This window comes from Cololabis saira, chromosome 4 (assembly GCF_033807715.1).
Source record: "Cololabis saira isolate AMF1-May2022 chromosome 4, fColSai1.1, whole genome shotgun sequence".
Taxonomy (NCBI): domain Eukaryota; kingdom Metazoa; phylum Chordata; class Actinopteri; order Beloniformes; family Belonidae; genus Cololabis; species Cololabis saira.
This window is the reverse complement of record NC_084590.1, coordinates 44323702-44348746: the sequence shown is the minus strand read 5'-3', so window position 1 is coordinate 44348746 and position 25045 is coordinate 44323702. Positions and strand designations below refer to the sequence as shown.

The following is a 25045-nucleotide window of genomic DNA, read 5'->3' as shown; positions in this document are numbered from 1 at the left end:
AAGATGTTCCTGAGCTTCTCTACTTGAACGTAGGACATATTCATGCTGTCTGTTAGTTCCTAGCGGGGCCCCCTCTGACACGGCCCCCCATGCTGGTCCCCAGTGAAAACCTCTCTGCCATCACTCGCACGGAGGACATGATGTGTGCTCTGATATTTAGTGAACATTTAAACTTCACATTTGATACCCCTTTTCCACCAAACCGGTTCCAGAGCTGGTTCTGGTTCACAACTCGTTCAACTTGGAACCAGCTGAGAACCGGTTTGTTTTTCCACAGCGCGGGTGCTAAGAGGAGCCACGTCATTACGTCGCTGCAAACCACAGTTATGTCTCTGCGTTTGCTTGAAAGTTGAAGCAACAACGACGTATTTGCTCTAATAGGACTTGGTCCATGTAGCTCCTCCGTGGACCACATCTCTAAAAGAAACACCTGTTTCAAATGCTATCAGTCCACTGAATAGGAATGTATCATGTGTAATCAGAGCCTTGAATGGTGTGAGTAGATGGGATACTGTCTACCCCAGGGGTCGGCAACCCGCGGCTCCAGAGCCGCATGCGGCTCTTTAGCGTCCCCCTAGTGGCTCCTGGAGCTTTTTCAAAAATGTTTGATCTTTTTTTTCCTTATTTTCTTCTTTTTTCTTCTTTTTTTCTTTTTTCCTCTTTTTTTCTCCTTTTTTTCTTCATTTTTTCCTTTTTTTCTCTCCTTTTTTCCTTTTTTTCTTCTTTTTTCTTTTTTCTCTTTTTTTGTTCCCTTTTCCTTTCCTTTTTTAATCTTGACATTTCGACTTTTTTCTCGAAATTTTGACTTTTTTCTCAACATTTTGACTTTTTTCTCAACATTTTGACTTTTTTCTCAACATTTCGACTTTTTTCTCGAGATTGTACTTCAATATTAATCTCGACATTTCAACTTTTTTCTTGAAATTTTGACTTTTTTCTCGACATTTTGACTTTTTTCACGAAATTCGGACTATTTCCTCAACATTTCGTCTTTTTTTTCTCGACATTTCGACTTTCGCCATTTGCCTTTATTCTAAGGCTTATACATACAAGACTTTTCAGTTTTTGCAGCTCCAGACATATTTGTGTTTTGTGTTTTTGGTCCAATATGGCTCTTTCAACATTTTGGGTTGCCGACCCCTGGTCTACCCGGTAGATTATTGTCATTATTCTTTGGGTTAATAATGGCTTTTTTGATAATGGGTTTAGGTTAAGGTTAGGTTTAGGGTGAGGGTTATAGTTAGGATTAGGTTTTAGGGTGAGGGAATGTGTAGTTGAGCGTAGAATGGTGACAAAACATCTACTGAGCCTAAGTTTCGTTTTCAATAGCAGTAGCTGGGTTAAAATACATAGAGAAAGCCATTATCAACCCAAAGAATAATGACAAAAATCTAGCGGGTAGACAGTATCCCATCTACTCACACCATTCAAGGCTCTGATTACACATGATACGTTCCTATTCAGTGGACTGATAGCGTTTGAAGCCGCTGAAAGAAAAGTGGTCTCTTCCTCAGACCCATGATGCTTTGCTGCTTCCAGATTCATTCTTATTTGAAAATGTCTCCGTTTCCCAGTCTTGCTATTGCCATTGGTCTTAATAACTCCTCCCCCTCCACTTACGTAAGCGGTTCTTTCCTCTAGAGCAGGGGTCGGCAACCCGCGGCTTTTTAGCGCCGCCCTAGTGGCTCCCTGGAGATTTTTCAAAAATGTTTGACCTTTTTTCCCTTTTTTTCTTCTATTTTTCCCCTTTTTTTTCTTTTTTCTCTTTTCTTCTTTTTTCTTTTTTTGTCCTTTTTCTTCTTTTTTTCCTTTTTTCTTCCTTTTTCCTCTCCTTTTTAATCTCGACATTTCGACTTTTTTCTCGACATTTCGACTTTTTTCTCAACATTTCGACTTTTTTCTCGACATTTCGACTTTTTTCTCGACATTTCGACTTTTTTCTCAACATTTTGACTTTTTTCTCAACATTTCGACTTTTTTCTCGACATTTCGACTTTTTTCTCAACATTTTGACTTTTTTCTCAACATTTCGACTTTTTTCTTGACATTTTGACTTTTTTCTCAAGATTTCGACTTTTCTCGAGATTTCGACTTTTTTTTTCGCGATTGTGTTTCAACATTAATCTCGACATTTCGACTTATTTCTCAACATGTCGACTTTTTTCTCGACATTTCGACTTTTATCTCGACATTTCGACTTTTTTCTCGACATTTCGACTTTTTTCTCAACATTTTGACTTTTTTCTCAACATTTCGACTTTTTTCTCGACATTTCGACTTTTTTCTCAACATTTTGACTTTTTTCTCAACATTTCGACTTTTTTCTCAACATTTCGACTTTTTTCTTGACATTTTGACTTTTTTCTCGAGATTTCGACTTTTTTTTTCGCGATTGTGTTTCAACATTAATCTCGACATTTCGACTTATTTCTCAACATGTCGACTTTTATCTCGACATTTCGACTTTTTTCTCGACATTTCGACTTTTTTCTCAACATTTCAACTTTTTTCTCAACATTTCGCCTTTCGCCTTCATTCTAAGGCGTATACAAGACTTTTCATTTTTTGCGGCTCCAGACATATTTGTTTTTTGTGTTTTTGGTCCAATATGGCTCTTTCAACATTTTGGGTTGCCAACCCCTGGTCTAAACCAGTAAAGAGTTGGTGCTACCTTGGAACCGGTTCTTCTGACCCGGAGCCAGTTCTTTGTCAGTGGAAACAGAGAGTGCTGAGCATTGCTGAGTGGGAACAGAACTAGCCCTGGAACCGGTTTGGAGGAAAAGCGTTATGTGAGAGTGAGACTTACGTCGGAGTCGGGGAGCAGGTCTTCCTCGTCGTCCACGCTGTAGGACCCGCTGTGGTAGTCCTGCGCCTCGGCCAGCAGCTTCCTCTCCAGGCTGGACCCGGGCCGGATGTCCACGAAGGTGGTCTCCAGGTAGTCCTTGCTGAGCAGGGAGTCGCCGTTGGCCCAGACGGGGGCTGCTGGGTAATAGGACTCCAGCGTACGCGGTAACGAACACGGGTCCAGGACCTGGTGCTGCTGCAGCTCGGGGGGGGCGTGTCCGCAGTAGCTCCTCCAGGCCAAGGGCGGGTAGGCCCGGTCCTCCTCGCACCGCACCAGGAGACCCTTGAACACCGCATTGGGGTCCTGGCCCGGCCCGGGAGCCCTGCCGTGGGTGACGCTCTCCCCCAGGAGGGGGTGCTCCTGCTCGTCCAGACTCTGCATCTCCCTCTTTTAATACCAGACGCACAAGAGGCCACTACATCAACAAGCGAGTGTAATCTGCTGATCGGCTGGCGGCGCGCCTCTCTGTCTGAAGAGAGTCCAATGGGTTTACGCAGAGGCAGCTGCTTTGCTGAGCTTTCAGTGATAATCCATCTTTAATCCTATTCTTTCATTTTTCCCTTATTGCAGGGCTGCGTCCCGGACACGACACACGCCAGGTTTATGCTCGCGTGGAGCATAGACCGGCCCGGTGGGCGGTGTTGGATCACTCTTCTCCTCACGGGTCGGGAACTACACTCCTTACAAGGTTTTCCATGTCACGTGACGGAGCACGTTGGGGGGTCGTGAATTCACAAATACAGGTTTTTTCTCAGATGTGGTGGTTCCAGACCCCGAAGGTCGTGTGAGACGGGATGATCGGGCCTTTCCCTTCAGCTGTGGTACAATACGAGAGCGGGAACCCGTCACATGACTGAACCGGATCTCACAGAGCCACTAGCACTCAAACCCCTGACAGGGGTTGGCCGGGGTTATATCTGAGGGCTGGTGCTGCTGCAGGAGGCAGTAATGAGGAGATGAGGGTCTTCTGCTGCTGATCCGGGCCTCGGCGCGCCGTTAGGAGGTGTAATGTTATTGCCCCGACCAGCCCTATCAACAGACTTCCTCTCGGGACAGACGGGGAGCTTCTATCCGGTTCTGATGAGGACGATGAGATCTGTTGAGAGAAGAAAACATGTTCAGATTCTGCAGCTCAGCTCCTGGTCGCTGCAAAGCATTCTGGGGCTTTTACGCTACTCTGCCTCGACTTTTCAACTTATCTTAACTCTGATCATGTCTCACAATTTGCAACCTCACTCAAAGTGACACTATTGTGTCATCGCCCCTTGGGGGCGCTCTTGTCTGCAACGGCAGTATGTGGCAAGAAAAATACATTATTATTATCAAACAACTAATTTATTCAAATCAAATCAAACTTTATTTATACAGCACTTGTTAGGTTCCTAAATCATCACAACATAAATAACTTAGAAAAAGACACCAGAGACCTGTGGAATGATTTTCAAGGCGCTTCTGCAGAAGCTTGGAGAGAAGTCTTGAGGAGCTTTTAGGGCAACACGGCCCTCCTCTTTAGAGCTCGTCAGGCCTTCTTCCGCATTCTCCCTGCAGTCGAGCCCTTTTTATTCAGCAAGGATGACAGGAAAAACCATATTTGGTAAACAATGTATAGATAACAGACGTTGGGGGTAAAAGACACCCAATAGTAAATAGTTGAATGGACAATGGACAGAAACAGGAAACAGATGGAGAACAAACATGGTATCAGATGATGTGGTTGAAAAGTCACTTATGACTTTTCAGTTATCTCTGGTGTGCAGAGCAACAGACATCCTTTTAAGAAATGGTCAAGGGGGTTTTGTTGTCATGAGATGGTCAACTAACCCTTAAAGACAATGAGACGGCTGTCAGTCGACCCCCCTGAGTATCTCCAAGGAAGTGGCTGCCCTGTTATCTGTTTAGAGCATGTGATGGGGGTCTTGAAACTGATGTGTCTAAAGACAATGGTTAATTGACCAACGAGGAAGTAAGCAGTTTTAACCTCCTGCGTGTGTCAAAGCATGTCACAAACACAGTCAGCTCTCTGACTTGACTTGATTCTGATTCTCATAAGAACAAACTTAATTCAGACTTTGATTAATCTGACAGCACTTTTCATACGACTGTAGTGCAAAGTGCTTTACATTATAAAATCCACACCAACACGTAGAAACTGACACCCTCATGGTTAAAAACACACATCAGCTAATCTTCACGCACATCCTCACACTGATACTCACACACACACATCAGCAGATAAGATTAATAATAAGCCCCAAGACCATTAAGACATTTATAAACTAATAAAAGTCCATCCTGTAACACACGGGGAGCCAATGCAGCGGTTTTAAAACAGGTGTAACGTGGCCCCGCTTTTCCCCGAGTGTCACGATGGTCTATTATGAATAAAAGCTTTCATCAACACTTCCATGCCGGCTGGAGAGAGAAATGGACGGAGTCTGGCGATGCTTTTAGGGTGATACAATCCATTTCTAATATGTGGAACAAAATCCAGCTCAGAGTCAAAAACACACCCAGATTTCTCACAAACTGATAAAAGTAAAAGGATCTTTCTCTCGTTTTCAGGAATGATAATTAAGACTTCAGTTTGGTCCTGGTTAAGGTGCGAGAAACGATCTGGCATCCATGACTTCACCTCTCCAATCCAGTTTAAAAGAACGTTAACTGCTTCTACGTGTGTTCAGTTGTGTATCATCAGCGTAGCATGAAAACCAACATCATATCTCCTGCAGACGTCCCCAAGCATATAGATTAAAGTGATGGGCCGAAAATTGATCCTTGGGGAACCCCATAATTTACTTTATGAAATTTAGAGGAGCATGTATCATCGATGAGTGAGATGGGAGTAAAACCGGTTGAAAACAGTACCAGAGCCACCCTCCAGATTAATAACATGTGGTGATCTAATGGATCAAAAGCTGGATTTAGATCCAATAGCACCAGGACTGAAAGCTTCTGTGAGTCCATGTTCCATCTGAAAAATGTATTTAAATCGGATAAAAAGTACTTTTTCTATGATTTTAGTTAAGAATGGTAAGTCTCCATCTCTGGCACCCGAGTAAAAACTTTCAGAGACTTTTATTTAGTGACTAATCCCACGCAACAGTTGCAGGGCGGTTTGATGTGGAGGTACCCGGCTTTTATCTAACCGTAATTGCGTGAAAAAGACTCAACACATCCAGCAAAGCCGGAGAAGAGCAACAGGAGAACAAGGTAAAGTGTTGTTGATGGAGCCGCTCTCACTCACGGCTGTCAGACACGCCCGCCTCTCAAAGGATGCTGGGAGCTTTGAAGTGCGCACCAGGGATTGTTTCGTGTTTGTTGCGTCAGTCGCAGCAACATCAGACGCCGACGGCTGAATGTGCACCGAGATCAGGCCGGGGCTTCTGGGTGAACGAGCCGAGCAACTATGTGATTCCTGTCATTCATTATTTATCTTTATTATTAAACTTGGATTTGGGCCGGCAGGGTGAGTACGACCTGCTCGTGAGCTTCAGGAACCAAAACTGAAGGAAAACATCGAGGAAAACATTGTAGTTTCCAATTAAAACGCATCCATCCATCCATCCATCCATCCATCCATCCATCCATCCATCCATCCATCCATCCACCCACCCATCCATCCATCCATCCGTCCATCCATCCATCCGTCCATCCACCCATCCATCCATCATTCATTCATTATCCATCCATCCATCCATCCATCCATCCACTCATCCATCCATCCATCCATCCATCCATCCATCCATCCATCCATCCATCCATCCATCATTCATTCATTCATTCATTCATTCATTCATCCATCCATCCATCCATCCATCCATCCATCCATCCATCCATCATTCATCCATCATTCATTCATCCATCCATCCATCCATCCATCCATCATTCATCCATCCATCCATCCATCCATCCATCCATCCATCCATCCATCCATCCATCCATCCATCCATCAATCATTCATCCATCATTCATTCATCATCCATCCATCCATCCATCCATCCATCCATCATCCATCCATCCATCCATCCATCCATCCACCAATCCATCCATCCATCCATCCACCAATCCATCCATCCACCAATCCATCCATCCACCAATCCATCCATCCATCCATCCATCCATCCATCCATCCATCCATCCACCAATCCATCCATCCATCCATCCCTCCATCCATCCATCCATCCATCCACCAATCCATCCATCCATCCATCCATCCATCCATCCATCCATCCATCCATCCCTCCATCCATCCATCCATCCATCCACCAATCCATCCATCCATCCATCCATCCCTCCATCCATCCATCCATCCATCCATCCACCAATCCATCCATCCATCCATCCATCCATCCATCCACCAATCCATCCCTCCATCCATCCCTCCATCCATCCATCCATCCATCCATCCATCCATCCATCCATCCACCAATCCATCCATCCATCCATCCATCCACCAATCCATCCCTCCATCCATCCCTCCATCCATCCATCCATCCATCCATCCATCCATCCATCCATCCATCCATCCATCCACCAATCCATCCATCCATCCATCCATCCATCCACCAATCCATCCATCCATCCATCATCCATCCATCCACCAATCCATCCATCCATCCATCCACCAATCCATCCATCCATCCATCCATCCATCCATCCATCCATCCATCCATCCATCCATCCATCCACCAATCCATCCACCAATCCATCCATCCATCCATCCATCCATCCATCCATCCATCCATCCATCCATCCATCCATCCATCCACCCATCCATCCGTAGTTGAGGGTGTGACCCGCTACCAGCACCAGAACTTTATGGTCGGATGTGAAACTGGACTCTTGAGAGTTTCCCAATCATCCTCAGAGGAACCTGAACGCGTCACCTGGGTGGTGCATTCAGGGAGCCGCGTACCACAGCGAGCCTCTGTGATAACTGTAATTACCAGATACATTGATTTTACCCCCCAGACGTTCTCGTTTAGCTGCGTTTAAAACATGGAGATACCTGACATTCCGATGCAGCAGTTCAGATGAGTGTTTATTGATCAGATTTACTGCTGATTGATCTCCCAGAGATTGTGATGATCGATCCGCACGGAGCGGCTCTAAATGAGGCCATTTTATCTCTTTTAGGATTAATCATCTTAATCTCTCCGGCTGATGCAAACAGAGAACTAAAAACAATACATTACGGTCTGTAACGCAGACGGAAATAGCACGAGCCACAAGGACGCAAACACGCGAATGATGCGATCAGCTGAGCGTGATCAGAGATCTGAACCGAGGAGAGGGAGGTTGGACCAGCTGAGGCTCGGGCCGCAGCCCGTCCCTCGGTTCTGTTTTCAGTTGGACAGCTGAAATAGGAAGGAAGAGATGAGGATCAGTCATCTTGAGTGTTTCAAGTATTCTAGAAAAGAGGGAGATCATAAAAAAACAACCTTCAAAATGTTTTGAAGCTGTCACCAAAATGCAGTTCATGACCTGAGATACGACTCTCTCTCTCTCTCTCTCTCTCTCTTCAGGACGGACTAAGAAGGTCTTCCTCCGTATCTGGTGTAAAGACCCCCGCCGGTACGAATACATCAGAAAAGGAAGAAACCTGATGTACAAATATTCAGTATTTATATCGAGCATCAGTTCAGCGGCCGAGTGTGTCACGAGTGTGGTTTGTTGAGGACCCAAGCGCAGGAGAGCAGGAGCCAGGAGTTGCAAAAAACTGGGTTTATTAAGAAAAACCAGAACCAAAAAGCTTCAGAGCAGGATTAGCAAAAAAACACGAGCGCAAGAACCGGACAGGACACATGGAGGAAGCAAACAGTACGGACCGACAGAGAGCAGGGAAAGACAAGACCAGATATACACAGGGGATAACGAGACACAGGTGTGAACAATCGGAGATGGAAAACAGGTGGGGCAGAACAGAAAACACAAACTGGGGAAAATGTCAAACCCTGACAGAGTGTTTGATGAATCAAGGATTTGAACACCAGAAAACGACACGTTTCTAACCGAGCTGTATCCAGTGTGGTACTTTACAGACGCAAGTGGGAGGTGAGGTGTGTAAGTGTGACGGAGGGGTCTCAGGTGGAGGTGGGGCTGCATCCAGGATCGGCTCTGAGCCCATTACTGTTCCGCCGAGGTGACGGATGAGGTTGGACAGGAACCTCCGTGGACCGTCATGTCGTTGTGATCCACGGTGAGAGGAGGAGCAGGTGGAGGAGAGTCTCTAGAGATGGAGGTGAGTGAATGAGGGGCAGGTAAATAAGGGGGAAGAGTTTGGGCTAATGTCAATACACCCCCTAAAAAAAGAAGCCACAGATTTTAGGGGACTTGAAATCTTCCCAGGGGCCTGTCCCAATACTCCCACTACCCCTACCTTCAGCACCACCCCTAAAATCAGGAAGCTGAGAGTCAAAAGCTGTTTTAATTTCAGCTGTAGCGCTGTTAATATGCCACTTTATTAAGTTTTAATATTTTTTCAGGCGTAAAAGTAACCGTTAAGATCCCCAACCTGGGCTCAGTTTATCCAAATAACGCCTGTTAAGAAATTTAATCTGATGTTTTCGGCGATGATAAGAGCCGCCGGCCCGGGGAGCAGCAGAAGCAGCAGCAGCAGCAGCAGCAGCAGCAGATCACATACAGACGTGATCGCCGGGTCAACCTGCGCCGTCGTCCCGGGGAGAAACCTGCAGCTCTGTGGAGAATTACCGCTGGCTGAAATAAATCATTTAGGAAGATAAATGTTGGTTTAATAGATGAAATCTAACAGTTGTAGCTACGCCTGTTAAGAAATTTGCTCCGAAAATTTCGGGATTTCTGCCTGCCGGCTCCGGAGCTGATTTATGGTTTCCGCGTTACACCAACACAGAGCCTAGGGCGTAGGGTACGACGTACGGCGCGCGTCGCCGCGTAACCTACGCCGTAGGCTCTGCGTTGGTGTAACGCGGAACCATAAATCAGCCTTTATTCTGGCGAGGTTTGAAAAAGACTTCGCAACAATGGGCAAACGAGTGATTATGTACAGTACATTCACTGAGTGAATATTATGAAAGTAAAATATATATTTCTCGCTGGAAATGTAATAAAAACGCATTTTTATGCATAAACTAACTCAAAATATTGATTTTACTCACTAAAAAATAAGAAATGTCCGCCATGTTTTTTTTTTTATTCAGTCCGCAAATGACGACAAAAAATATTCTGGGAAATTTTTCTGGCCCTCGGTCAACTAGATTGCATCTGAAAACCCTCGCTCTGTAGGAACAGATTCATATCCACAAGCCCTCGTTTTCAGCACTCCCCCTAGGTGAAAAGAGGAATTGGGACACCACTACCCTCACGGGAACGCACAATGTTCAGGGGTAGTGATTAAAAGTAGGGGAAGTGGGAGTATTGGGACAGGGCCTTTAAGTGCTTAGGGGTCAACAGTCCAGCGTGTGTGAGGATGGTGTTAGACGGAGACGGATGGGTCGCCGTGGCAACCCCTGAAGGGACCAGAGGAGGAGAGGAAGATGGATGGAGCGAGTCAGCAGCAGCACCAGGTCGGCTGCGGCATTTAAATAATGTTGAACCGGCACCGAGTGTGCCAGGAAACTGTCCCCCACCCCCCCGAGGAGGACGGATCTTCATGTTCATGCTTCACTCTGACCCCCGGAAAGAGATGTCTTTCCATACTCCGGTCGTTAACTGGGTTAATGATGCCTTTCACGTATCCTCAGAGGTGTCAAAAGTATTCACATTCATTACTCAGGTAGAAGTATAGATACTAGAGTTTAAAAACACTCCTGCAGAAGTTAAAGTATCAACTCAAGATTTTTATTCAAGTAAATGTATAAAAGTACTGGTTTCAAAACTACTTAAAGTATAAAAGTAAAAGTAATGTAAGGGGGAAAAAAGCCATTAAGGACAAAAGCCATTGAAAATGAATGCATCTTAGTATAATACAAATATATTAAAGAACCATATATGTGTACTATTGAGCATTAACATGTGTTTCAGAGAGCAGGAGATATGATGACTAGTTTCCTATAAGTATTGTAATGGTTCAAAAAGTCAAACTTCAGAGGCATGTTATCATTTATCCTAACCTTTATTGGAATGTACATCCAAGTTTAGTTGCAGGAATCTGAGGGAACGGATGTAAGAACAAAACTGGACAAGAACATCTGAAACAACCACAACCAAATTCACTCTATCTGGATGGAGCAATTTAACTGGATAGTTTTTTTTAAAGGCCGAAATGAAATAGAGTTAACGAGGCTGTTTTTAAAATGTAAGGAGTAAAAAGTACAGATAATTGCGTGAAAATGTAAGGAGTAAAAGTAAAAAGTCGTTTGAAAAATAATTACTCCACTGAAATATAGATAAGCAAAATTTCTACTTAAGTAAGGTAACGAAGTATTTGTACTTTGTTAGTTGACACCTCTGCGTATCCTCCAATCAGCCTGGCTGTCCCCCCCTGACCTCTGACCTCTAGCATCAACAACGCCCCCCCCACACCGAATCTTTGGTTTGCACCGATGAGCAGGTGCACCAGATGTGTACGTGAGAACATAAATACAAACATTACAGGGACATTAGGAGCTGTGGTAGCATTTTTTAAAATCCTGAGGGTAGCCTGTAACCCCCCCCTTCCCCCACCACCACCACCACCACCCACTCCCCCCCACCAGGGATAAGCTCCAGCCCATAATGATGACATAAGCCGCTTAGGAAAAGGACGGATGCTCGCACATATGCACCCGGCACCCAGCGGAGGTGCTGCCCCACAATTAGCCCGCGCTCTCGGAGCCGGGAATTACACCGCCGGTGTGGGTCTGATCTCCCGTGTAGGTCCGGCTGGTGTAGATCCATCCATGTAGATCCAGATCATGTAGATCCGGCTCATGTGGATCCGGCCTTGTAGATCCGACCCGTGTAGATCCAGCTCATGTAGATCCGAGCCGTTTAGATCCGGCTCGTGTGGATCCGATCTCTCGTGTGAATCCGGTTCGTGTAGATCTGTGTGGATCCGGTTCATGTAGATCCGGCTCGTGTAGATCCGGCTCATGTAGATCCGGCTCATGTAGATCCGGCTCATGTAGATCCAGCTCATACAGATCCGGCTCGTGTAGATCCGGCTCATATAGATCCGGCTCATGTAGATCTAGCTCATGTAGCTCCGGCTCGTGTAGATCCGGCTCATGTAGATCCGGCTCATGTAGATCCGGCTCATGTAGATCCGGCTCATGTAGATCTGGCTCATTTGGATCCGGCTCATGTAGATCCAGCTCATATAGATCCAGCTCGTGTAGATCTGAGCCGTTTAGATCCAGCTCGTGTAGATCTGAGCCGTTTAGATCCAGCTCGTGTAGATCCAGCTCATGTGGATCCGGCCTTGTAGATCCGACTCGTGTAGATCCGAGCCGTTTAGATCTAGCTCGTGTAGATCCAGATCATGTAGATCCGAGCCGTTTAGATCCGGCTCGTGTAGATCTAGCTCGTGTAGATCCGGCTTGTATGAATCCGGCTCGTGTAGATCTGTGTGGATCCGGTTCATGTAGATCCGACCTGTGTAGATTTAACCCGTGTAGATTTGACCCGTGTAGATCCGGCTTGTCTAGATCCGGCTCGTGTGAATCCGATCTCTTGTCTAGATCCGGCTCATATAGATCCGGCTTGTGTGGATCCGGGTCTTGGGGATCCGGCTCTTGTAGATCCAGCTCGTGTGGATCCGGCTCCATTGGATCCGTTTCGTATAGATCTGGCTCTTGTAGATCTGGCTCTTGTAGATCCGGCTCGGGTGGATCCAGATTATGTAGATCCGACCCGTATAAATCCGGCTCGTGTGTATCTGGTCTTGTGGATCCAGCTCTTGTAGATCCAGATCACGTAGATCCAGTTCATGGAGGCTGAGTGCCTTTTCTTCTGATTATTATTATTGTTGTTATTGTCCGCCGCGGTGATGTCATCATAAGCTCTGATGCGTGACACCTGGACATCTGCTGCACACACACACACACACACACACACACACACACACACACACACACACACACACACACACACACACACACACACACACACACACACACACACACATATTTACATCTGTAGTGCCCCCCCCCCCCCCCCCCTACTCCCAATCCCTGCAGCCTCATTCCAGGAGAGCTGCACTCAGCTTTATTAACCCCCCCCCCAAACACACACACACACACACACACACACACACACACACACACACACACACACACACACACCGTAAAAAGACTTCTGTCAGCTGTATTATAAACCAGCCTCTTGTTCGGATTCTGCAAAGCTCATAAAACATCCAGTCAGGTGGAGGAGAGCTGCAAGGACGCCCCTCTCTCTCTCCTATTCTCTCTCTCCCTCCCTCTCTTCTCTATTCTGCAGATCTCCTCCCGTCACCTCCAACCCTTAATCTGACTCCTTCACTTCTCCTAATCCGGCGTGAAGTGAAATGTTGCTGCTGACTGTTACAACTCTGCAGTCCTTTTCTCTGCGTCTCTGAGCGCGCACACATGCACGGATGTGATATCTGGGGTGACACAAATCGTAAAAAAAGCGATGTGACTGCAGGAGAAGGAGATGTTGAGCTGAGGAGAAGAAGAGCATCTCTGAGCCAAAGAGGGAAAAATGTTTGTTTTAAGGCAAGGCAAGGCAAGGCAAGGCAAGGCAAATGTATTTATATAGCACAATTCAACACAAGGTAATGCAAAGTGCTTTACATTGACATTAAAAGCGACAGGACATAACAAATAGGTAAGAATAAGAAAAGAAGTAAAATAATAAAAAGCACAAATCTGAACCCTGAAGTGTTTCCACCTTTTTTCTGTCTCCGTTCCTGCTGTAATCTGCGCGGAGTGACTGCTGAGAGCAGAGGAAACCGAGCAGAGAGGATAAGCACAGAAATAAGACGGAGAAAGGAGAAAGGAGGCAAGGCGGGAGCGCGCAGAGCGCCGCGTAACGGCGCGTTTCCATGGAAACGCATCCTCCGCGGAGTGAGCTGAGAGTGCTCGCTGCAGGATAAATGAAGCAGGGGCTAATTTGCCATTTTCGTTGCTGCTGCTCCTCCGCCTGGCTTGGTAATAATAAGTGCGCGGGATGGTTTCCGTGCGTGGCTCTCTGCCTCGCGGGGACGCGCGTTTCTGCCACCGCGGGGCCGCGCAGGACGTGGAATCTGCGCGGAATTAGTCTTTACGCGCAACCCCCCCCTGCAGCAGGGAGCGTGCGTGACAGCGTGAGCTCATTAATCAACCCACAGTACGTGCATTCTTCTCTTTTTGGACCCACACACCGCAGTCCTTTACAGCTTTGCATCATCCTGCTGCTTCAGAAACACGCACCGTGGACGCGCAGATCACACAAACACAACCCCCCAAACGTGCATGCGTGCAGGGGTGCAGATCTATGTCAGGATTGGGGGGGGGACACCAACGTGATTTTAATTTTTAATTTTTTGCCAATATGCAACTCATACCAGCCATAAATTGGTAAAGGCTCGCCAAAAAATACTGCACAGGGAATCATTTATTGTGCTTACCTTTCTTGTGTATTTGTCCTAAACAGCCAACAGTGTGTGTCACTGCTTACTTAACTGTTATATTCGTATAATTTTAAGGGTTTTGGGCATGTAGTTTCTACTCATCTCAAATTCTTCTCACCATCTTCCTTTTATCCTATGGGACTACTTTATGCACAATCAATTGCTATATGGATGAAATATGGAGCCCTAAACAAGTTGTTTAAAGTAACTGATCATGTTTTAACACAGTTATGGTGGTAAACAGTTCTAACCCATTGCTAAGAGCACAATAAACACAGCACAAGTTTACCCAACATCAAATGTATTTACTAAATGTCCATGTTCGTTTTCATCTGTCATTTTCCAGGACTCCCTGGAAGAAGAGATCCTGTATCTTAACAGGCTAACTCTTCTTGTCTGTATAATTTATGGTATTTTTATTGGGGGGGACAATTCATGTTTTTCAGAAATTGGGGGGGGCATGGCCCCCCGTCCCCCCCGGGATCTGCACCCATGCATGCGTGCACACTCTGTACCAGGCGCGTGCCCGTGGGCAATGAGGCCCGAGGAAAGTAAAGTTACCCATCTGCAGTATGTTGCCCGGCTCTGCTCTTTAATGTGGATCTGCGAGCACGTATGGGGCACGGCAGGGCTCCATGTGTCCTCTGGAGGCGTCTTTTGTTGTAGAGGGACAATGTACATTAATGAACATTTTCAAAATGTAAATGCACCCAATAGAGGGTCTGCATTGACGTCACATCCCCACTGGACCACGCCCCCTTACTCGCACTGAGTGGCAAAACATCCAAAACATCCAATGGCTGCAACTAGTGGAGGAAACTGTGGAGAAGACGGGATAACAGATAATTATCGGATTAAATTAAAGGCAGTTGGACTTGAGAGTGACCCGTACAGTTACCCCAAGAACCAGTGGTCCATGGACATTAATATTTGGTACAGTTACCCGAAGAACCAGTGGTCCATGGACATTAATATTTGGCCACGAATCCAGTTTCCTGATATTTATATTTACTTAATTTCTATGCCGTGGAAATACACGAAGCAAAGCTTGAAGGCTTACAAAAGTCTTGACGCTTGGTCCTACTTCAAGGCAGGATTTGTTGGCAAAATTAAAGTGATGAGGACACGGAACTTTATGATTTGACCGTTTAACGTTAGCTACCCAAAAATCCAACATGACCTGATACAAAATGGGAACCACAAATCCACGTTTCAGTGTCTGGAATCCAGTTGTTTCTGCAAATTGCAGCAATCCATTTGTCTCTCTTAAGCTTATTTTTCTTGCTAAATCTTTGAGTACAGTCGATCGCACAACAGCTCTTTCCCATTTTAGATGTTTTCCAGTGCTCAAACTGAAAGTCTACGCTGCCACTCAGTCTTTCTGACACTCAGTCTTTCTGACACTCAGGCCATGTTTAGACATAGCCGGGTATTTACAAAAACGGATATTTCCCCCTCTACGTTTTGAAAAATATCCTCGTTTACACGAACCCGGATAAATACGCTACTAAGGTGATATGAGCATCCAAACCTGCAGGGGGCAGTGTAACGAGAAGCGTAAAGTCATGCTAGCCAATCAGAGTCCTGGAAAAAAACGTCAACAAATGACACGTGTGAAGCCTGAATAATATGGTTCCGCATTAAATCGACGGTGTTTCCTACGTACGGTGCACGTCGCCGCGTATCCTACGGCGTAGGCTCTGCGTTGGTGTAACGCGGAACCATAAATCAGGTTTGACTTCCAGTTACTTCCAAGACGGAACAAGAGTCTTTCGTTTGGAGTGACAGAGAAGTGGAGTTACTTTTAAGTGTGGCTTTAGAATATAAAACAGGTAAAATACAAGAAAACATTGACGGTGGCCAAACAAATTGTAAACACAGGTCGCACAAATGATGCTGGTGACGTTTCTGTCTCATAATGTGACGTTCTGAAGCCTAAATCTCCGTTTCCCTCCGTTTACAAGCAAACGTGAAGACGGAGTTTTTGAAAATCTCCACTTTGGCCGGAGTTTTCAGAAATGATCGTTTTTGGTGACTTTGAGCTTCATTTTCGTGTAAACGAACGGCCAAAAACGCATGAAAACGCCACCGTTTTTGCTCCGTGTAAACGGGGCCTAAGTCTTTCTGCCACTCAGTCTTTCTGCCACTCAGTGGGCGAAACCCGCTGTGAAGTCGCATCTGTGACGTCATGCGCATTCCCTCTATTGTAGCCAAAAGGCTACAATAGATTGCCAGTGCCAAATTTCCATTGCCAGTCCCCCTGCCAGGCGTAGTAATAAAAGCAACAAATTACAGTAAAAACAAATACATGTCATGGGTACAATATTTAGAAAGCAACACTATACACATAACTCCTCCTGTATATACATCCCCCAACCAAACAAGGCCAGTATTCATATCAACAAACAATACATTTCACACCAACAACAAGCATATAGACCAGACACTACAGGTAAATCAGGGACTAATGTTGACAAATTTGACTGTCGATTAGCCATTTCTTTAGATTTTTCTTAAATGAGCTGTATGAGATGGACTCTCTTATGTTTTGAGGGATTGTATTCCACTCATTAGCTGCCCTGTAGGTAAAAACTGATTGACCAAATACAGTGTTCCTGAATGGGATCTCACAATCAGCCCCTCTGGTGACACTTGTCGCGGTTCAGGTGCATCTGCAGATTCTGCACAGGAGTTTTTTTGTCGTATATTCTCCAGGGTTTCCGTGCGTGAACGCGTGAACGAGCCACTGATGCTGCACGTGCACGTTGATTTGAAAAGGCTTCAATGATTTGATGTTTGAGCAGCATAAACCTCACTGGTGTGCCAGTAGGTTCGTGCACGTTTAGAACATGCAGTAATCTCTTTATTTAGGGCTGTTTTTATCTGAAAGAAAACAAAAACAGCTTACACCCCCCTCCCCCTTCTGTTAACTCTGCGTTTCTCTGCTAAAGCGTGATGGAGAGGACAGGACAGATGAAAAACCGTCAGCATGAAGTCTTTCTGCTGATAATAACCCCCCCACTCCCCCCCAAAAAAAGTTGAAGATGCAGCGATTGATCGGGAACCGGCCCGTTTCTGCCTGGTCGGCATGTTGCTGCAGAACGCTCCGTCAGCGACCTGCAGGCGTCTCCTGTTGGAGGGGACATTTGTCTTCAGGGGCGGTTTCCTATGGTTTAGGTTTAAACCCGTAAACCAGAGTAAACCCCCCTCCTGCAGCCGTCTGGCGCTTTTACAGGTTCATCCGGACAGAAACGGGCCTGAGCTCTGCTGGAGAGGCCAGCGAAGAAGAAGACTCAAGTATGTAGGAAACTGTAAATCTGTCTGGTTCTGATGTGAGTTTGGCTTTATTTCAGTTGCTGCAGCAGCTAATCCAAAGATTTATCTGGTTTGCTGTGTGAGTGGAGAGGTCAGCCAGGAACGGCCCAAACCCACGAGCTGAACGCTGACAGCTGAACGCTGAAAGCAGACACGTCACCGGGGAGGAAAGATGCTGGAACCTAAACCAGAACCACAAGACCAGCTAATGTGGGTCACAAAGGGCTGGAAGTCCTGCTGGAAACGCCTTCAAGACCCCTGGAAGAACTCTCCAGGTGATGTCCAGAGACCGGCTGAGCGGAGGACGAGAAGTGAGACACACTGAAGCAGGAAATTACGGGGGCCGACGCACTGCAACGGCCTAATGTGTCTCAGTTAAGGAAAACGGCTTCAAGTACAGAAACGATTCAAATTCACTCAAACTCAAAACGAGGTACAAAAAGAGGAGGTGCAAATGAAAAAATGTGCTGCAAAAAACAACGACAAATGCAGCATCATCAAACGCGCTGCAAATAGAGAAACGATGCAAAGCACAAAACGATATAAAACAAGAAACCATCTTCAAAAGAAAAACGCTTCATAACCGGTCACTACAACCGGAAGTGGGCGCGTAATGTGATTTTTATCTGACTATATTTATATACGATGTTTATATCACTGTACAACGCTGCACATTACGAGACGTTTCTTTATTATAGGAAAAAAAGGACAGGGTTTATGTTATGGAAGACTTTGACAAGAGGGCTTTTTAATGTACTATTATAACGGGTGCTTTATATCAATATGTGTATTATGTGCAGCCTTGTATCGTCTGGTGTAACGTTAAAATATAATAATGAAACGTCTCATAATGTACAGCGTTGTAACGTGATATAAACATCGTATATAAAAATCACATTACCGTTCCCGCTGTAAGTTTAAACCATGATGTAAACACTGCGTGTGTCTGTCCATTGAGCTGTTACGCTGAGAGCGCCCCCTGCAGGTTTGGAGCACTTCCGGTTGTAGTGACCGTTTTTTTTTCTTCTTTTTTTCTTTTGAAGATGGTTTCTTGTTTTATATTGTTTTGTGCTTTGCATCGTTTCTCTATTTGCAGCGGTTTGATGATGCTGCATTTGTCTTGGTTTTTTGCAGCACGTTTTTTAATTTGCACCACGTTCCTCTTTTTGTACCTCGTTTTGAGTTTGTGAATTTGAATCGTTTCTGTACTTGAAGCCGTTTTCCTTAACTGAGACACATTAGGCCGTTGCAGTGCGCCAGGCCCTTGTCGGCCACTGTAGAAAATGCTGCAAATCCGGGTCCCCGTTCAGAACCTTTTCCATGACTGCAGGTTCTGGTGCTCCGTTTAGATCCTCATGTTCCTTGTTTTCTGACAGATGTGCAGTGTTTTAGGATTAAATCATCATTTTAGTCACAACTGGAGGCTTAAAAAGCAGGTAAATGTTTGTTGTAGCATTTCCATGTTTTTAAATGCTGAGTTTTGTTCAACATGAGCTCCTGTGACATCATAAAAAGGTGGATTTGGGTTTTTTGGGGGTAAGGGGGTCTTATTGTGGTCCTGGTGAAGCTGCTCCAACTTCTTACTGAGCAGTTTTCTTTTAGTTTCCGAGACGTCCCCAAAGAACCGCCCCCCCCCGGCCCGGCCCACCACGGTCCAGTGGACGCAGTTTGTTTTTCAGGGGTATATTTGTCTTCTCCTGACACTTGGCGAGGCTATTTTACGAAACATTCCCAGAACACCTCAGGTTTGCAGAGAGACTAAAACTGATGCTGCAGCGCTGGAAGCTCGGGAGGAACTGGTGTCGTCGGAACCGGCTGGTGGACCGTCTCACGTTCCAGGGACAAAGGATGGAGTCCAAACCAGCTCGGCAGCAGCAGCCTCAGCGTTTCTGTTTCCCGGCTGCAGAGCTACAACGGTGGATCCAGACCCGGGACCGTCAACCCTTTAGGCCCACGGACAGTACTCGAGTTGTAAAAACAAATCAGGGGGGATGGTGGATTTGATCATATGGGGACAGATAATTTGTGCTGATTACAAATAATATAATATATTACAAATAATAGCAGTGACCAAAACACCTGCAGAAATACTGCAGGAATGACATAGCAGCAGTTAAATGCAGCCTTCTGTAAGCTTTAAATATCCACTGGGCTTACATCAAATACATCAAAACACAACAATAAAAAACACTTTTCTGAACTTATCAATATGACTCTGTCCTTCACAGGATAAGTAAAATGGATCACTGCAAAAACTCAAAATCTTAACAAGAATATTTGTCTTATTTCTAGTTAAAATGTCTCATTTTAGTAAAAAATCTCATTACACTTAAAACAAGACATTTTTAAAACAACAATTTTCACCTGTTTCAAGTAGATTTTCACTTGAAATAAGTAGAAAAATCTGCCAGTGAAACAAGATTTTTTTGCTTGTAATTAGAAGATAAATCTGGCAGATTTTCCTACTTATTTCAAGTGAAAATTTACTTGAAACAGGTGAAAATTGTAAAATTTTTCTGGTGTTATTTTTCTGGTGATGACTCTAAATGTTGAAATAGCAGTAAAACCACATTCATTGATGAAATTACATAAGGGATGGAAAGGGGGGATGGCAGCCTTCCTTCCTTCCTTCCTTCCTTCCTTCCTTCCTTCCTTCCTTCCTTCCTTCCTTCCTTCCTTCCTTCCTTCCTTCCTTCCTTCCTTCCTTCCTTCCTTCCTTCCTTCCTTCCTTCCTTCCTTCCTTCCTTCCTTCCTCCCTCCCTCCCTCCCTTCCTTCTTTCCTCCCTCCCTTCCTTCATTCCTCCATCCTTGACCCGAAGACGGCACAAGGGTTAAGACCAACGGCAACAGCAAGACTGGGAGACGGAGACATTTTCAAATAAGAATGAATCTGGATGCAGCAAAGCATCATGGGAGGAGGAGACAACCTGTCTTTTAGAGATGTGTCCACGGAGAAGCTACGTGGACCAAGTCCTGTTAGAGCAAATACCTAGTTGTTGTTCAACTTTCATGCAGACGCAGCAACATAACTGACGTTTGCAGAGACGTAAAGACGTGGCTCATCTTAGCACCCGAGCTGTGGAAACACAAACCGGTTCTCAGCCGGTTCCAAGTTGAACGAGTTGTGAACCAGACCCAGCACTGGAACCGGTTTGGTGGAAAAGGTGTATTAGTGGGCCACTACACACCCATCACACCGGACCCTTTGGACCAGAGCTGAGGAACACGGGTCAGAACCACACAAGCTGCACCTAAACAGAGAAACCAGGACTGAAATGTCCCCCAGCAGCATTACACGAGTACTGACAGTAGACGTAACTCTGCACATCAATAAGACTCCAGGAAGTCGACCGATCAAAAAACACTTGTGTTTATTTTCAGGTAGATCTTTTTTTTAGTCGTTGAGAAAAAAGATGACAGGCTTCTGGAGTTATTCTGGGAGCCAAGTTTGAATTAGACGGATAAAAATACCCTTCATTTGGTCACCTTAAGTTAACTATATATGTACACGACCTTGATATCCTCGTCTCCGGCACGATTTGACGCTAAAGTTAGTTTCTGTGACGTCACAGGACCCCGCCCAGCTGAACAGACGCTTTATAAACTAAAAACAGCTCAGCTTATAAAACAGATATGCAAACTCCAGCCGACAGCCAAATATAACCGGCGGTCTCCCACAAAAGGTTATGTTGTTCTCAACTTGTCAAAACTGGAAATCGTGTCCGACAGCGCGCGATTTGTTCAGATGCGTCAGTTTGGCCCAAGTGTCCTGTCAGCTCCGTGAACTCGTCCGCGAACACTGACGCGTTTTAACGCGGGTTGCCAAACCTGCCAACACGATTAGCGGAGCAGCGGCTGTGCAGAAGCGGCGCAGATGCGCCGGTGTTCCGTCCATCCATGCTGCCCGTCCAGAGCTGCTACTTTGTGCTTCTGCACACAGTCGATTTTCAAAGTTTGATTGCCACGCCCATCATTTCTTGCATCCCTTCAGTCCACGCAGCTGTTAACGATGAAGGCAGCATTATTTGATAGGATGTTACTGAAATATCAAATTATGGTACCCCTGAAATATTGATTTAAAATGGATATTATGGGATGTTGAGTATTTGATCCTTCAAAATACAATATCCATGACATGAGTTGCATTACACTTTGTGAACATGTCTCAGAAAATTAGAATATTGTCATTTTCTGTAATGCAATTACAAAAACAAAAGTGTCATACATTCTGGATTCATTACAAATCAAGTGAAATATTGCAAGCCTTTTATTATTTTAATATTGCTGATCATGGCTTACAGTTTAAGAAAACTCAAATATCCTATCTCAAAAAATTAGAATATTCTGGGAATCTTAATCTTAAATTGTAAGCCATAATCAGCAATATTAAAATAATAAAAGGCTTGCAATATTTCAGTTGATTTGTAATGAATCCAGAATGTATGACATTTTTGTTTTTTTAATTGCATTACAGAAAATAAAGAACTTTATCACAATATTTTAATTTTCTGAGACAGTCCTGTATATGATAAAGAGAAAAAAATAATAATTCTATCGCTTTATTTGATATTCATTCAGTCATTGGCCTTTATTTAACCAGGCAGGTCATTAAGAACATTCTTATTTACAATGACAGCCTGGCAAGCGACAAGGACCATTTGGAGGGAAAAGAAGGGGTTTAGGGAATAAAACACAATAAAATTGTAGCTCTGCAAAGCTAGAAAAACCATTAGGTAGCATTTTTCGACAAAGCAGCAGAAAACGACAGAACACCGGGCCGCGTTTGGCCGCGTATCTGCGAGCGTTCCCTTTCCCTCTAATCTGTGACGACCCCTCACATGGGGCTGAACTTTCTGGACATGTAGCAGTTACGATTAAGGTCAAGTGCAGCCCCGCGGGGGCGCGCGCGGGCTCACGTCTTCGCGCGTTACTGCGCGTGAGCGGGATGCGCTGAATAATTAGATCCGTGCAGATGAACATCATTCACACATCATTATTATTAGCTTATATTTTATATAATTAAATAAATAAAAATAAAACAAAACCCGACTGCGGCTCTGAAGACCAGAGAAGTCCAACCTCAGCAAATATATACGCAGAAACCTTTTATTACAGAAATCCTTTCACGTCTTATCCTGTTTTCATCTTTACAACCAACAGCAGCCTTTTCCTGCTATAATTGGACCATTCAGGCGGATAGACCCCCCCCCCAGCCCCCCAACCCCCCAGCGGACCCCCGGGCACCAAGGTCAGCTTCAATAAAGAGCATGTGATGAGAATTAAAAGGCCCGTCTTCTTTTTAATGAAACAGTTAAGCGTGAAACGTTTGTGTTAAAGAATTAAAAATAAAATGAGGGTATAAATTTAAAATAGCTGTAATGAGAAAGAAGCTGTGATTTTTCTTCTTTTTTTTTTGGTGTATCAAACATGGCTATGCAACCAGAACCAACGCACTAAAGAGGCTACAACGTATAGAGCAGTAACATGTTGGAATAAGCTTCCACCACATTTAACCATGATAAACAATAAAGCTAGATTCAAAAATAAATTAAGAAAAGCAGTATTTAGCAAGGAAGTCAGTTTTAGTTAGTTTGGTTTATGCTGAAATTCTTGGTTTATTCTGAAAGTCTGAGTGTGTAAAATGGAATATTTTTTGTTGTTTGGTTCTGGCTGGTTTCAACAATGTAAGGGTTGAATCCCATCACATCTTAGATCATTTTTGTTTAGATTTAGTTATGTTTTAATTGTAAGGATTGTATTTTATTGTTTTATGTGTGCAATGTTGGACCCCAGGAAGAATAGTCTTCCGTAATCCGTAATAAATAGATAAATAAATAAATAAAAATCATTGAAAGTCGTACATCACACCAAGAAGCGAGTAAACCGGTCCAGAACAGCCTCTAAATGGCTAATGAAATGATATAAGTACATGAATAAGTACAATGAAATAAAAAATGTGCTTTAATGAGGCATTTTTAATGATAGTGAGTCACGTTTCAACTCATTTGTCCACTAACTATGTTTTTATTGCCTTCCATTTACCCTAAAAGTCGGAAGTGGGAGTGACGTCATAGTAAAAACACTTCAGTGGCACCGATTCAGCTCACATCATCCCGATTATAGACGAGGGATTCTGTGGAAACACCCGACCATAATGTGAATAAAATGACTTTTATAAACGGCGTAGTTAGCTGGGGGCATATTTTATCGAAGCAAACACGATGAGTAGGAATCTTACTTCAGGGAGGATTCTAGTTTACGCTTCCATGCACGAATGGGAACATTATTATTCTGCAAGCTGGACTTTAAATATTAGATTCAACCTTAATCTGAAAGTGTTGTTGCCACAGCTAATCAGGTTCAAACTCCTCTGGGGGGCCCCGTGAACCCAATCCTCCCCGGGACCCCAAAAACAGTGCGACGCGCCCCTGGCGGCTCATAAAGTATTCATTCAACAAGGATGCTGATGGATGTTGATGGGATGGAAGTGGCAGAGGAAAAATACTGATTTCTATTTCTGAAGTGGTTGCAGGATGAAACAAAACACACACACTCACGCATTCATTCATCCCGAGTCCTGCGTTTCTCTGCGGGTTTATATCCCTAAAAGGGTTTGCTCTCACCTTGCTGCTTGCAGGAGTCCTCCAGGGGGGTCCAGGGGGGGTCCAGGGGTCCCAGATCAGAGCCTCCGCAGGACGGGATGCTGATGCTGCGCGGAGGCTGAAAAACGTGTTTGTGTGGGAGTTGCAAATGTGCGCTGAGTGGAAGTGAAACTTGTCAGCATCTCCTGCTCTGCTGATGTGATGGAGATGCAGCACCTCTCCTTCTCTCCTCCTCCTCCTCCTCCTCCTCCTCCGCCTCCAGCGCAGCCGCGCTGATGATGCTCGGCCTCTCCTCCTCTTCCTCCCCCCGCGGAGAGGAAGGCTTTAGAAATATAAATATCCCTGTAACTTTCTCCTTCTTCCGAACGAAGCCTTGTTCCCTCTGCTCTGCCCCCCTCTCGTCTCCTCACCCCTGTCCTCTCCTCCTCTCTTCCTCCTCTCCTCCTCCTCTCTTCCTCTCCTTTGTCTCTCCTCAAGCCTGAATTATGGTTCTGCGTTAAATCGACGCAGAACCTACGCCGTATGGTACGCGGCGACGCGCACCGTACGCCGTAGGCTCTGCGTCGATGAAACGCGGAACCATAAATCAGCGTTCACGCTGCAGCTTGTTAGGATCGGAGTGCTGGGTCCTAAAGCCCGCCCGTCTGCTGTGCAAAAGTGAGGAGATTTGGCCTTTTTTCTTACTTGTTTAAGAGGATTACCGAGGTCAGGGCATTGAATTTGGGTTTAGATTAG

General features: G+C 45.0%; 1 protein-coding gene across 2 annotated transcripts in view; it reads right to left on the bottom strand.

Moving 5' to 3' along the window:
* The window catches only part of tmem91 (transmembrane protein 91), a 28336-nt gene extending 3609 nt beyond the window's left edge, over positions 1–24727 (bottom strand). The window contains exons 1-2 of one of the 2 annotated variants that reach the window (XM_061719900.1): positions 24332–24727; positions 2807–3941 (exon numbers count right to left, since the gene is read on the bottom strand). In XM_061719900.1, the coding sequence (XP_061575884.1) occupies positions 2807–3226 (420 nt within the window). In that variant the 5' untranslated portion in view covers positions 3227–3941; positions 24332–24727. Of the gene's footprint in view, positions 1–2806; positions 3942–4272; positions 4395–24331 lie in introns of those variants that run through there. The other variant, XM_061719901.1, reaches the window with a different exon arrangement.
* Between the last annotated feature and the right edge of the window lie 318 nt (positions 24728–25045).